The sequence below is a fragment of the Lepus europaeus genome, chromosome 11 (assembly GCF_033115175.1).
Source record: "Lepus europaeus isolate LE1 chromosome 11, mLepTim1.pri, whole genome shotgun sequence".
NCBI lineage: Eukaryota > Metazoa > Chordata > Mammalia > Lagomorpha > Leporidae > Lepus > Lepus europaeus.
Window position 1 is genome coordinate 52,851,535 of NC_084837.1, and position 14,776 is coordinate 52,866,310.

At 41.0% G+C, this 14,776-nt stretch overlaps 1 protein-coding gene and 1 non-coding gene across 2 annotated transcripts in view; one reads left to right on the forward strand and one right to left on the reverse strand.

Moving 5' to 3' along the window:
- The window catches only part of SUPT16H (SPT16 homolog, facilitates chromatin remodeling subunit), a 40,383-nt gene that overhangs the window by 18,899 nt on the left and 6,708 nt on the right, over positions 1-14,776 (forward strand). The window contains exons 7-22 of the mRNA XM_062205482.1: positions 249-421; positions 1,595-1,685; positions 3,658-3,731; positions 3,867-3,979; positions 6,865-6,930; positions 7,043-7,138; positions 7,218-7,333; positions 7,434-7,587; positions 8,054-8,181; positions 8,697-8,832; positions 8,933-9,059; positions 9,649-9,767; positions 10,247-10,372; positions 11,259-11,371; positions 11,664-11,739; positions 12,020-12,189. Coding sequence (XP_062061466.1) covers positions 249-421; positions 1,595-1,685; positions 3,658-3,731; positions 3,867-3,979; positions 6,865-6,930; positions 7,043-7,138; positions 7,218-7,333; positions 7,434-7,587; positions 8,054-8,181; positions 8,697-8,832; positions 8,933-9,059; positions 9,649-9,767; positions 10,247-10,372; positions 11,259-11,371; positions 11,664-11,739; positions 12,020-12,189 — 1,878 coding nt within the window. The remainder of the gene's footprint in view (positions 1-248; positions 422-1,594; positions 1,686-3,657; positions 3,732-3,866; positions 3,980-6,864; positions 6,931-7,042; positions 7,139-7,217; positions 7,334-7,433; positions 7,588-8,053; positions 8,182-8,696; positions 8,833-8,932; positions 9,060-9,648; positions 9,768-10,246; positions 10,373-11,258; positions 11,372-11,663; positions 11,740-12,019; positions 12,190-14,776) is intronic.
- LOC133770842 (U6atac minor spliceosomal RNA) lies at positions 3,470-3,595 on the reverse strand. Its single transcript, XR_009867523.1, has one exon. It is a non-coding gene; the product is annotated as a U6atac minor spliceosomal RNA (small nuclear RNA).

Sequence of the window (14,776 nt, forward strand, 5' to 3'; positions counted from 1 at the left end):
CTGAAAGGGGATGCCTGTGTTGCATATCCCCCATGCTACAAGGCTGGCCCCTCACTGAGTTTTTATTCTAAAAATTTTAGTCACTGATTTTGTTCTAGAGCCATTAACCGATTTGTTTATTAAAGTTTTTATTCATATACAGCTTTAGGATATAGCAGGGAAAAGTTACGATTACAGATTTTATGTGCTGGTGATACTAAAGACTTTGCTAGTTTTGTTAAGAAATACTTTTTTTCTTTGGTCTCTAGTGACAAGAATCATATGCATTTTGGGGCCATCACTTGTGCCATGGGTATTCGCTTCAAATCTTACTGCTCCAACCTTGTTCGCACCTTGATGGTTGACCCTTCTCAGGAAGTTCAAGATAATTACAACTTTTTACTCCAGCTTCAAGAGGAGCTGCTAAAGGAATTAAGACATGGTGAGGTGCTTTAGAAAAGAAGGTTTGGAAAACATGTAACAAAAGCTTCATTAGTGTGTATGTGAGTTTGTATCACTGAGGCTGTTGTACTAAAAATCAAAGACTTCACTGACCTTGAATCATCATAGCATTTAGTTTTCAAATCTACTTTTCTTTAATGCATGAGTGGTCATTGTGGTTTATGTTTTCAGAAGTCTCTCTTGTTTGATTTTTTTGTCCAAATCTTCATAAAATATCTTGGTGGTGTTATTATTCTTTAGAAAGTTTGAGGACTAGTGTCTTACCAATGACATGTATGTTAATCCTACATCAAGTGTGAGAATAGAACAAGTACCAACCCTGCTAAGCAAGCAAATAACTACCTCAAAAGAAAGCAGAATGTCTGATTTCTCCATTGCTTGGACTCTTGCACTTCCAGTTGGCTAAGTGGAACTTTAAAAATTATTCCCTTTAAACTATTTCATAAGCCCAATGTTGCCCAGAGCTTCCAGACACCATTTCTCCATGTTGCTTTTTAAAAATCCTATTGGGAATCATGACCATAACTTATTTAATGAGAGTAAAGAACCCTCTGGGGCCACCATATCTAAAATACTCTAGCTTGGTATATCCATTCACAACCTCAAACCTAAAAAGTTAAAGGCTAGAGTGTTCCTAATAGTAATTCACTCGTTTACCAATGAACAGAACAGTCCCACCACAGGGGCCTATTTTTCAAATAATATAATAGCTTTAATGTGATGCCTGTTATCAAATAGTAAGATTACTTCACTGATACCAGCTAGTGTTCTGCAGTCCCCCTGGTTCTTTGATTCTCAGTGTAATTAAAAATGACTAGGTGAATGGTTTTTTTCCTTCGAATTTGTACTTAAAAACCCAAATGCTACAGTGCCTTTTGGGTTTTTTCCTCTCTTGGAAGCCCACCTCCATGCTGCTGTGGCTGGAGGTCTTTGATTTTAATAAATCTTTGTAAAACTTTAAAAAAAAAAAAAAAAAAACTAGATGTATTGTTCCTAAAAATAGAACTTAGAAATTTATAGTCCCTATCACCACTGACACTGCATTCCTTACTTCTCCCATGTTGAGAAACAGTGCTTTAGGGCACTTAATAGAGGGAAAAATACTAAAAATTTTTTTCTCTAAAAAATTAATGTCCTATTTCTGTCTTGTTAGGTGTGAAGATATGTGACGTGTATAATGCTGTCATGGACGTGGTTAAGAAGCAGAAACCAGAGTTGCTGAACAAAATTACCAAAAACCTAGGGTAAGCTGTGAAATGCATTATCACCAAGTTGGTTTTCATGACTAACAGTGATCTATAGTCTTATACAAGTTGAATGATTCAGACAACATTTAGGGAGTGTCAGACTTAACCATTTGCGAAGCACGTGATGCAATCAAGGAAAGAGAGAAAGATTCAGGTATTTCTAGGTGTATAGGATAGAAATCTTTTTAGACTACTGTAGTATTCTAGTCAGTAGGTGTTCTTGGACCAAATTTCAAATGTTAGGAAAAAATTACATGTTATATTTCCTCTCTTGGGATATCAGCTTACATTTTACAAATTGCATACTCTGAGACTCTGAGATGTCCTAATGTTTGAACTTAATTAAATTTTTTTTTTTTAACGCTTTATTTAATCCAATGTTCCTCAGATATATTTGGCCATTGGGGCCGGCGCCGTGGCTTAACAGGCTAATCCTCCACCTTACGGCGCCGGCACACCAGGTTCTAGTCCCAGTTGGGGTGCTGGATTCTGTCCCGGTTGCCCCTCTTCCAGGCCAGCTCTCTGCTATGGCCCGGGAAGGCAGTGGAGGATGGCCCAAGTGCTTGGGCCCTGCACCTGCATGGGAGACCAGGAGAAGCACCTGGCTCCTGGCTTCGGATCAGCGTGATGCGCCAGCTGCGGCGGCCATTGGAGGGTGAACCAGCGGCAAAAAGGAAGACCTTTCTCTGTGTCTCTTTCTCACTATCCACTCTGCCTGTCCAAAAAAAAAGAAATATTTGGCCATTGAACACCTGGAAATACTTATTCATGTGTCACAGAACAAAAGACATTTAGATGCCGGCGCCGCGGCTCAGTAGGCTAATCCTCCGCCTGCGGCACCGGCACTCCGGGTTCTAATCCCAGTTGGGGCGCCGGTTCTGTCCCAGTTACTCCTCTTCCAGTCCAGCTCTCTGCTATGACCTGGGAGGGCAGTGGAGGATGGCCCAAGTGCTTGGGCCCTGCACCCACATGGGAGACCAGGAGGAAACACCTGGCTCCTGGCTTTGGATCAGCACAGCGCGCCAGCTGTAGCAGCCATTTTGGGGGTGAACCAATGGAAAGGAAGACCTTTCTCTCCGTCTCTCTCTCTCGCTGTCTAAATCTGCCTGTCAAAAAAAAAAAAAAAAACACATTTGGGAACATTGAGCTTCTCTGATGCACAGAGTAATATATTATATCAAGTCTTAGGAATCTGGTTGTCAACATTCCACCAAAAATTGCCTTTCTTAATCCAGTTATTACTGTCTTAGTAAAATACTCCTTAATAGTGTCTGCAAAATTGTTATAGGGAAAAATTTTAAAACATGGGTAAATAAGCTAAAATAAAAAACTTTTTTTTGAAAGTTTTACTTATTTGACCGAGATCTCCCATTCACTAGTTCAATCCCAGATGCCTGCAGCAGCTGAGGCTGGTCCAAGGCCAAAGGTGGGAACTAGAAACATAATCCAGTTACTTGAGCTGTCACCCTGCCATGTGTGATCTGCACTGGCAGGAAGTTAGAGTCAGGAGCCAGAGCCAGGAATTGAACCCAGATATTCCACCATGGGGCATAGATGTCTTAACCACTAAAGTAAATGCCTGCTCCCAAGAAGGCTTTCTATAATGAATGTTACACAGGTTACTTAGTCAGGAAATTATTTTCAAAATGGATTTATACAACATACTTAAAAGCTGAAGACTATCTTTGAATCTTCTTTAATAGATCAACAGATGCAAATCACCTTAGCATATTTGCCTATTATCTTAAAAATCTTTTTTTTTTCTTTTTTTTTTCTTTTTTTTAAAATAGTGGTTAGATGCCACGAAGTAGGTGGCAATGCCTTAACCGTATGTGTGTTGTAAGGCCCGAGGGCCTCTTCCATCCTTGTCAAGGGGAGTGCTAACCTTCTCTCCTTTCATACAACACTCTTAAAAATCTTAAAGAGATCTTTTAGCCTATTGCTCACTTTTCTTCTTGTTCCATTTTAGGTTTGGAATGGGAATTGAATTTCGTGAAGGTTCTCTAGTAATCAATAGTAAAAATCAGTACAAACTGAAAAAAGGTAAGTTTTACATGCATCCAATAGGAAAATACATTTTTTAATAATTTTCCATTAGGTTTATCTACTTTTTTGTGTAAGTCTTACACCTCTCCGTCTTTTTACAGCCACAGACTGATCCCTGTTTTACTGTTTTAGGAATGGTTTTCAGCATCAATTTGGGATTCTCAGACCTGACTAATAAGGAGGGAAAGAAACCAGAAGAGAAAACCTATGCTCTGTTCATTGGTGATACAGTACTTGTTGATGAGGTATGTACTGCCTCTGAAACCTTGACTGTTGATGAACTGACTTTGAAGAACATTTTGGACCTTACGGGTATTTTCATTTCATTGTTGAATGCTACCCAAGAGGAAAAGTCTTTGTAGCTCAGCTGGGATAAAGATAGTATATAGGGACTGATTTAAACCAAGCTGTTTGAACCTTGATAATGATGTCAGGAATTAGTTCTCATAGTGGAACTGATTTCTTGTGTTTTTTCAGTGACAGCTTCATGGCACTGCATTTCACAATAGCCTATAAATCATCACTTCAATTGAGTGATTTTTAGGATATTCAGAGTTAAATAAAATCTAATCTTAGAACATTTTGACCACCTCGGAAAGAAGCTCTGAGCCCACCGGTCATCACTCCCCATTTCCTTCTCTTTCCCCTAGGTTTTCCAGGCCTACACAATGGCTAAACTACTTTTGTTCTTGAAAGGTTCACTTATTCTGGGTACTTCATGTAATTCAGTCATACAGTGTATTGTTTTTCATTTCTTACTTCCACTTGGCAGAAACTGGCTTTTAATAATAATGATAGCAAATATTTCAGTTTCTACTGGAAGCCAAGCACTAGTAAGCATTAGTTCATTGTATCTTTATCCAATGTGGTACTCTTTGGGATTTTTGCTTTCTTTTTTGTTTGTTTGTTTGATTTGTTTATTCCAACTTCAGAGTGATAGATCTTTCATCCCCTGATTTACTCCCCAAATGACCAAACAGTCAGTTATAGGACATACAAAAACCAAGAGACAGGACCTCCATCCTGGTCTCACATAGGTGGTAGTGGCCCAGGTACTTGGGCCATCTTATGCTGCCTTCCCAGACACACTAGTAGGAAGCTGGATCAGAAGCAGAATAGCTGGGACTCCGATTGGTACTTCAGGATGTGTGCTGGAATTCCAAGTGGTGGCTTAACCTGCTGTACCACACACAGCCCCCCATGATTCACTTTCTTATTATCCCTTATATAAACAAACTGAAGGCACAGTTTAGGTAATCTGCCAAATGTCACATAGCTTGAAAGTAAGGTAAACTTCAAATAAATCCTGTCATCCTTTTATTACCTTTTATTAAAACAATTTTTTTTTTTTTTTTTTTTTTTTGAGAGGCAGAATTACAGACAGGGAGAGACAGAGGTCTTTGCTGGTTCACTTCCCAAATGGTAGCAGGGTCTAAGCACTTGGGCCATCTTCTGCTTTCCCAAGCCAGTAGCTGGATCAGAAGTGGAGCAGGGGCCAGCACTGTGGTGTACCAGGTGAAGCAACCACCTACTTTGTCAGAATCCCATATGGGCGCCAGTCATGTCCAGCTGCTCCACTTCCCGTCCAGCTCTCTGCTATGGCCTGGAAAAGCAGTGGAAGATGGCCCAGGTGCTTGGACCCCTGCACCCTCATGGGAGACCTGAAAGAAGCTCCTTGCTCCTGGCTTCAGATCAGCGCATCTCCGGCCATTGCGGCCATCTAGGGAGTGAACCAGTGGATGGAAGACCACTCTCTCTCTGCCTCTCCTTCTCACTTTGTGTAACTCTGACTTTCAAATAAAAAATAATTTTTTTCTTTTCTTTTTTCTTTTTTTTTTTTTTTTTTTTTTTTTGTGTCATAATCACTTTTCTCATCTGTGTGGGGTGTTTTTTTTTGTTTGTTTGTTTGTTTTTTTTTTTTTTAGATTTATTTATTTATTTATTTGAAAGTCAGACTTACAGAGAGAGAAGGAGAGTCAGAAACAGAGGTCTTCCATCTGCTGGTTCACTCCCAACCAGTTGCAACGGCCAGGAGCTTCTTCCGGGTCTCCCACGTAGGTGCAGGGACCCAAGGACTTGGGCCATCTTCCAGTGCTTTCCCAGGCCATAGCAGAAAGCAGGATCAGCAGAGCAGCCAGGACTTGAACCAGTGCCCATATGGGATGCCAGCACTGCAGGTGGTGGCTTGTATCTACTACGCCACAGCACTGGCTCCTAAAAAATAAATCTTTTAACAAAAAAGAAGAAGAAGAAGAAGAAGATACGGAACAGCCAGGACTCAAACCAGCACCCATATACAATGCCAGTTACACAGATGGAAGCCTAACCTACTATGCCACAGCTCTGGCCCCCAAGTCCTGTAGTCTTTTTTTTTTTTTTTTTTGGCAGGCAGAGTTAGAGAGAAAGGTCTTCCTTTTTTCCGTTGGTTCACCCCCCAAATAGCCGCTGCAGCTGGCGTGCTGCACTGATCAGGAGCCAGGTGCTTCCTTCTGGTCTCCCATGCAGGTGCAGGGCCCAAGCACTTGGGCCATCCTCCACTGCCTTCCCTGGCCACAGCAGAGAGCTGGACTGGAAGAGGAGCAACCGGGACTAGAACCCGGGGTGCTGGTGCCGCAGGTGGAGGATTAGCCAATGAGCCGTGGCACTGGCCGTCCTATAGTCTTAAACCATTGCCTCAATGTTACCCTCTAAGTTATGGTTTCTAAATATTTATTTATTTATTGTTTGAAAGAGTTACTGAGAAAAAAGGAGAGATAGAGGAATAAAGATCTTCTATCCACTGGTTCATTCCCCAAATGGCCACAATGTCCAGGGCTAGGCCAGGCCGAAGCTAGGAACTAGGTCTCCCACATGGTTGTAGGAGCCCAAGCATTTGGCCATCCTCTGCCATTTTCCCAGGCACATTGGACTTGAACTGAGATACTGGCACCATGGACAACACTTAGCTCTCTCTACCACAACACTGGCCCCTAAGCTATAGTTTCTAGTGAGGGGTTGGGAGAATGAAAAATTTATTCATTGTCAAAGATTTTAATATACATTTGGATTCAAAGTGATGCCCAATATACATCAGGTTAGAAAATGAAAGTGCTTAATTTAAATCAGATGTCTCAATGCCTTTTTTCCCTAGGATGGCCCAGCCACCGTTCTTACTTCTGTGAAGAAGAAAGTGAAGAATGTGGGGATTTTTCTGAAGGTAGGAAGAAACAAATGAATGGTATAGGAATTTTCATACAATGAAGAAGTTAAACAACACTGGACTATAAAAAGTAAGGTTGATTTTTTTTTTTAATGACTTTTTTCCCTAGAATGAAGATGAGGAAGAAGAGGAGGAGGAGAAGGATGAGGCAGAGGACCTTTTAGGAAGGGGTTCTCGAGCAGCATTACTTACAGAAAGAACGCGAGTGAGTTTACAACTTTAAGTTACATTGAGATTGTATCATGATTCACATGTTCTGATAACATGAGTTTTTTCTTCATTAGAATGAGATGACGGCTGAGGAGAAGCGAAGAGCACATCAAAAAGAACTGGCAGCACAACTCAATGAAGAAGCAAAGAGGCGATTGACTGAGCAGAAAGGAGAACAGCAGATTCAGAAGTAAGAATTTATGGTGGGCATTGAGGGTATGTTAGGGTTATGTGTAACTGCAGAAATTTCACAGTTTTGTTTTTTTTTTTTTTTTTTAATCCCACTCCAGAGCTCGCAAATCTAATGTGTCCTATAAAAACCCATCTTTGATGCCTAAGGAACCTCATATTCGGGAAATGAAGATCTACATTGATAAGAAATATGAGACTGTAATAATGCCAGTATTTGGCATTGCCACACCTTTTCACATTGCCACAATCAAGGTACTAGCATTGCAAAGTATTTCAATCAGACTACTTCTTAAAATATTAATTATGCTTGCCATAAATGATCTGTCTGAATCATCTCTCTCCCTCTCCGTAGCTACACTCCACCCTTCTCACTTTACTTTCTCTCTCCCTTAATCTCCTACTGTCATTCTCTTTCCTCTTCCAGTTTTCATTTGTAGAAAACCAGTCTAGAAACATAATTTACCCATCTTGCTTCGAACTTTAAACATTATTGACTTGTAGATGTGTAAATGGCATAAGAAAATGAGCTTTTGTGTTTCTTTGGGAAAACATTTGGTCATTTTAAACATTAAGCTAAAGATATATATATTTGTTAGTTTTAGATTAAGGTTACAGGCCAATCTTGTAACTCTGATTTAATTAGCACATCCCTATAGCTGCTGATCTTGACCTAGGAAAGAAACCTGTTTTATTTTATGTTTTTCCTTTCTTTGAACAGAATATAAGTATGTCTGTGGAAGGAGATTATACCTACTTGCGAATCAACTTTTATTGCCCAGGCAGCGCTCTGGGCAGAAATGAGGGCAACATCTTTCCTAACCCTGAAGCTACCTTTGTCAAAGAAATGTGAGTCTTCAGGAAGACAACTGTCCCCAGACCCCTGCTGGCTGGAGCGGTCCTCTCAGAAACATTTCATTCTCTGTGCTGCCTCCTCCTTACCTAATGAATGAGCAGCTGAGCCTCTCAGTGGCCCTTGCTTGGGATTGCTTTGGCTGATGGAGTATTTTGAGGATAGACTCTTAATTTAGAATCATCATGAAAATTTTTTATATTTACTACACATAATTTATAGTAGAATCCTCAAATAGAAAAATGTATACTACATTGGATTCTATTCCTTCATGGTGTGGAATGGGATAATTTGGGAATGTTGTACCAGATTTGAACAGTAAATTAGTCATTTATGATACTTTCCATTTAAGAGAGCAAAAAGGGAGATTTTCTTTATTTCAGCTTTCCAGGCAGTTCTCTCACCATTCAGTGGTATGTGTTTCTCTTAAGAGACACTAAGCCAGTTACAAAGTATAGTAATGGGTACAGGTCACCTGGCCTGATAAGCTTGTGTTACCCCTTTTCTACAGTACATATCGAGCTTCAAATATGAAAGCACCCGGAGAACAGACAGTACCAGCACTGAATCTTCAGAACGCTTTCCGAATTATAAAAGAAGTACAGAAGCGTTATAAGACTCGAGAAGCAGAAGAGAAAGAGAAGGAGGTGAACCTGAACACAGAGCACCTTTGTACAAAGGGACATGTGTATTTTGGGGGACATGTAAAGCTTCATGAAGATTCACGTGAATTTCCTTTCTGCCTAGGGCATAGTGAAACAAGACTCCCTGGTGATCAATCTAAACCGGAGTAATCCCAAACTAAAAGATCTGTACATTCGCCCAAACATTGCCCAGAAAAGAATGCAAGGCTCACTGGAGGCCCATGTCAATGGTATGAATGGTTTTTCATGTGCCTGGGCCTTGTCTCTGGGGGCTCGTATGTAGGAGTAAGGTTAAATTATCTAATCTGATGAGGAGGTGCTGGAAGATTCTATGTAAATTGCTATCCGGCCAGAAAAAAGAAAGCTCTATACAGTTGTTGGCATTTCCACTGACCCTGTTCAAAATAGCTATAAGATACGAAGGAGGGGCCGGTGCTGTGGCATAGCAAGTAAAGCCGCTGCCTGCGATGCTGGCATCCCATATGGGCTTCAGTTTGAGTCCTAGCTGCTCCACTTCCCATCCAGCTCTCTGCTGTGGCCTGGAAAAGCAGTAGAAGATGGGCCAAGTCCTTGGTCCCCTGCACCCATCTGGAAAACCCGAAGAAGCTCGTCTCCTGGCTTCAGACTGGCTCAACTCTGGCCATTGTAGCCACTTGGGGAGTGAACCAGTGGATGGAAGACACCTCTTTCTCTGCCTCTGCCTCTGCCTCTAACTCAGCCTTTCAAATCTTTTTTAAAAAAAAAAAAAGATATGAAGGAGCCTTTTGGTTTGACCTAATGACACTGCTCAGCCCTTAGTTTCTTCATTCTTTTCCTCAGGTTTCCGCTTCACATCTGTTCGAGGAGACAAAGTGGATATTCTGTACAATAATATCAAACATGCATTGTTCCAGCCCTGTGATGGAGAAATGATTATTGTCTTGCACTTTCACCTCAAGGTTAATACCTTTCTACTTAAGTGGTTTTGAGCTTTAGTACAAGCTACCCAGTTTTCTCAGCTTCTTACCTGTAAAATAGTAATGAAAACCATTACTTTAACACTTAAAATCATTAGCTCATTAAGTCCCAGGTTTTCAATTCTGCTAATATTTCAACAATATGATACTTATTTCAGAGTTATTATAAGTGGCATATTTATTGCTTAGTTGAGAAGTCTTTATAAGTGTTCTGTTATAGGATGATGTGACATAATGGTTAAGAATTGAATAAAATGTTTATATAAAAAGCCAACAATGTGAGGCATCTAGAAGTTGCTAAATATGTGGTTTCTTTGGTGTGATAGATACATAATGATTACCAAAACATATAAACTCTTCTCCAAATTCTCTTTTCATGTTTTCTTTTTTGTGTAAGACCTCTGTGGTGTTGAGTGGTATAAGTCTTCTGACTTCTTGTCTTTTCTGATTTATACCATCAGAATGCCATCATGTTTGGGAAGAAGCGACACACAGATGTGCAGTTCTACACAGAAGTGGGAGAGATCACCACAGACCTGGGGAAACATCAGCATATGCATGACCGAGATGACCTCTATGCTGAGCAGGTCTGTAAAATTTAGTATTATGTTTGCAGTGTAGTGAGTTAGGATGAGGTACAAATCTGAGCTCAGGAATTGTATTTTATTTATTTGTTCTTAAAGATTTATTTACTTATTTGAAAGGCAGAGTTACAGAGAAGCAGAGGCAGAGAGAGGAAGTCTTTTCATCTGCTGATTCACTCCCCAAATGGTTGCAGTGGCCAGAGCTGGGCCAGTCCAAAGCCAGGAACCAGGAGCTTCCTCCAGGTCTCCCACACAGGTGCAGGGAGGGGCTCAAGGACTTGGGCCATCTTCTATTGCTTTCCCAAGCCATTGCAGAGAATTAGATTGGAAGTGGGGCAGCCAGGATTCAATCCAGCACTGCAGGTGGCAGCTTTACCCACTATGCCACAGCACCAGCCCCAGGAATTGTATTTTATAAACAGCCCTGAATTTATACAGAAGACTCATATTATTTATTTGTTCTTAAAGATTTATTTACTTATTTGAAAGGCAGAGTTACAGAGAAGCAGAGGCAGAGAGAGGAAGTCTTTCATCTGCTGGTTCACTCCCCAAATGGTTGCAGTGGCTGCAAATGACTGTTGCAGTCATTTGGAGAGTGAATCAGTGGGTGGAAGATTTCTCTCTCTCTCTCTCTCTCTCTATCTCTTTATCTCTTTATCTCTCTCTCTCTCTGTAACTCTGACTTCCAAATAAATAAATCTTTAAAAATAAAAAGACTTACTAGGTTGTTGGCTCACCTCTAAAGTTAGTGGTATAGTGACTTTAAATAATGTGCGCATATGAATATTATGGGGGAATCACAGAATACAAAAGCACTTCAAACTTTCTGAGGTGAGGTACCATTAACAAGAAACACAATGGCTATTGTTAATATTTTTTTCTTTTACAGATGGAACGAGAAATGAGGCACAAACTGAAAACAGCTTTTAAAAATTTCATTGAGAAAGTAGAGGCTCTAACAAAGGAGGAACTGGAATTTGAAGTGCCTTTTAGAGACTTGGGGTAACATATCTCATCTTCTTCCCGGACTAGTTTTTCACTAGTCTGTATTTTTATTCTTCCTTTAATAGTAATGTAACATCTCCTGTCATTTATCTTTTTCCTGTGACTAATCTTTAAGACACCCACATCCCTTAGAAAATGTTTAAAGGTTTGAGTGAATAGCTAAGACTAAGAGCCACCCTCTGGAGATGATTCCCCATGAGAAAGCATGCAGGAACCCAGTCTGGAATGGCAAGAAGAAAGTGGTCTTGTGATGAACCATTCTGAGTTGTCTTTTCTTGTTTTATTTCAGATTTAATGGAGCTCCTTATCGGAGTACCTGCCTCCTTCAGCCCACTAGCAGTGCGCTGGTAAATGCTACAGAATGGGTGAGCATTTCATACCTTCTTTTCCTAAGAAACTTGTTAGAGAAAAGAAAGCGGGAGTGTAGGTGTTTGGTCCTAATTATTTCTTCAGAGAAGATTTTGATCTTGTAGCTACTTTTACAAGGACTTCTTAGTAAGTCATACTGCTTTAGGCTTTCAAAAAAAAACCCTCATAAACAGTTTGGTTTTGCTTTGTGTGGTGATTCTGATCCTAAAAGTATTTGAAAAGACTGATACTTTGGAGGAATATTTATATAACAATGATCCTTTTCTTCCCTGACAGCCCCCTTTTGTGGTGACATTGGATGAAGTGGAGCTGATCCACTTTGAACGGGTCCAGTTTCATTTGAAGAACTTTGATATGGTAATTGTCTATAAGGATTATAGCAAGAAAGTGACAATGATCAATGCCATTCCTGTAGCCTCTCTGGATCCCATCAAGGAATGGTTGAAGTAAGTAAATCTTCCAGCAGTCTCCCCTCTACCCCATGAACTGTCTGTTACAGGATTTTAATGTGGTGTGTTATACATGAAGTCTACTGATGGCGGAACAGGGTAAGGGATGCAGGGGGCAGACATTGTGGTACAGCAGGTTAAGCTGCTCCTTGGGACACCTGTATTCCCTATCAGAGTGCAGTTAAAGTCCTGGTTACTCTGTGCTTTTGATATGGTTTCCTGCTAAGTGCCTGGGAGGCAGCAGATAATGGCCCAAGTGCTTGGGCTCCTGCCACCCACTTGGTTCCTGGCTCCTAACTTTGTCCTGTTGTGGCATGCACTTGGGAAGTGAACTGGTATATGGAAAATCTCTCTCTACCTGTCACTCGGCCTTTTAAATGGGGAAAAATCACTGATGTGCTTAAGGTGAGACTGCCTTTGGGTTGTTATAGACCAGGACTTGAAAATCTGAGATGTGTTAGACATGAGACTACTTACTTTACCTGAATACCCAAAGATACTTTATGGATACTTACACAAAGGAAATCAGAATCTAAGGTCTTTTGTTTACAAAAACAGGTGTCATTTTTTTTACTAGTTACCTGCTTTTACTGAAGGTTAGGAAAGAGCTGTTTTGTTTTTGATATCCATGTACTCATGGAAAGAGCAGAAACCAATAAACAGATGTGACCCCTAGGTATATAAGGTAATGTTTTGAATAAACTATATATAGTTTACCCTGCCATTCCCCATCATCTGGGAGTGTGAGAGGCTATAATTGTAAATCTCAAAAGAAATGGATTGAGATCTTAGAAGTAAATTGTGAGGAAAAATAGAAATGTATGCTTTCCTTAAGTACTGTCTTAAGAAATATATGCGGCCGGCGCCGTGGCTCAACAGGCTAATCCTCCGCCTAGCGGTGCCGGCACACTGGGTTCTAGTCCCAGTCGGGGTGCCGGATCCTGTCCCGGTTGTCCCTCTTCCAGGCCAGCTCTCTGCTGTGGCCAGGAGTGCAGTGGAGGATGGCCCAAGTGTTTGGGCACTGCACCCCATGGGAGACCAGGAGAAGCACCTGGCTCCTGCCTTTGGATCAGTGCAGCACACTGGCCGCGGCGGCCATTGGAGGGTGAACCAACCGCAAAGGAAGACCTTTCTCTCTGTCTCTCTCTCACTGTCCACTCTGCCTGTCACCAAAAAAAAAAAAAAATATATATATATATATATATATATATATGCAGGTAGTTTACACAGGATCACAAATTGGTACAATTTACGTGTAATTAAATGTACCAGTTTATGATACAATGAGTTAACAAATGTGTATGGTCTAATATCCAGCATCACAATCAGGAGTGTTCCCATCACTGCAAAAGTTCCTTATAATAGTCCTCTTCCTTCAATCTCATTGCTGGTTTCTGTCACCACATATTTTCCTCTCCAAAAATTTTACATAAATGGGATTATGCAGTATATGATCTTTTGGATTTGCATCCCTCTAAAAATAATGCTTTTGAAATTTGCCTAAGATGTGTGCATTAGTACTGCATTCCTTCTCACTTGGTGGGTTTTTTTTGTTTGTTTTTTTTTTTGTATGGGTATTATTTACCCATTCTCCAGTTAACAAATATTTATTTGGGTTGTTCTACCTGAAGGCTATTATAAATTGCTGTTTAAGCGATAATGCAGGTTTTTGTGTGAATATATGATCTCATTTCTCTTGGAGAATGGCCTCACATTGGGATTGTTAGGTCATACAGTTATGTGTGTGTTAAAGAAAAAACTGGCCAAATCATTTTTCACAGTGGCTAGAAAATCATCAGTGTGTAAGTTGCAGTTGCTCCACATCCTCACCACCAGTTAGTGGTCTTAGTTGTTTTAATATTAGCTATTGTAATGGGTGTTAGAGTATTATCACATTGTGGTTTTACTTTCCATTTCCTTTTTTTTTTTTTTTTTTTTAACAGGCAGAGTGGATAGTGAGAGAGAGAGAGAGAAAGGTCTTCCTTTTTGCCATTGGCTCACCCTCCAATGGCCGCTGCGGACGGCGCATCGTGCTGATCCGAAGCCAGGAGCCAGGTGCTCCTGGTCTCCCATGCGGGTGCAGGGCCCAAGCACTTGGGCCATCCTCCACTGCCTTCCCGGGCCATAGCAGAGAGCTGGCCTGGAAGAGGGGCAACCGGGATAGAATCCAGCACCCCAACCGGGACTAGAACCCGGTGTGCCGGTGCCGCAAGGTGGAGGATTAGCCTATTAAGCCGCGGCGCCAGCCTTTTTTTTTTTTTTTTTTTTTTTAAAGATTGACTTATTTGGAAGAGTTACAGAAAGGAGAAAGAGGCTTTTTGTTTTTGTTTTGTTTTGTTTTTGTTTTTAAAGCATAGTTGGAGAGCTAGAGAGGAGATATCTTCCTTCCACTGGTTCACTTCCCATATGGCTGAAGTGGCCAGGGCTGTGCCAGGCCAAAGCCAGGAGCTTCAGCATCCAGGTCTCTCAAGTAGGTGGTAGGGGACCAACCCCTGGCCATCATCCACTGCTTTCCCAGGGCATTAGCAGGGAGTTGGATTGAAGTGGAGCCACCTGGACTCAAACCAGCACCATGTGGGATGCC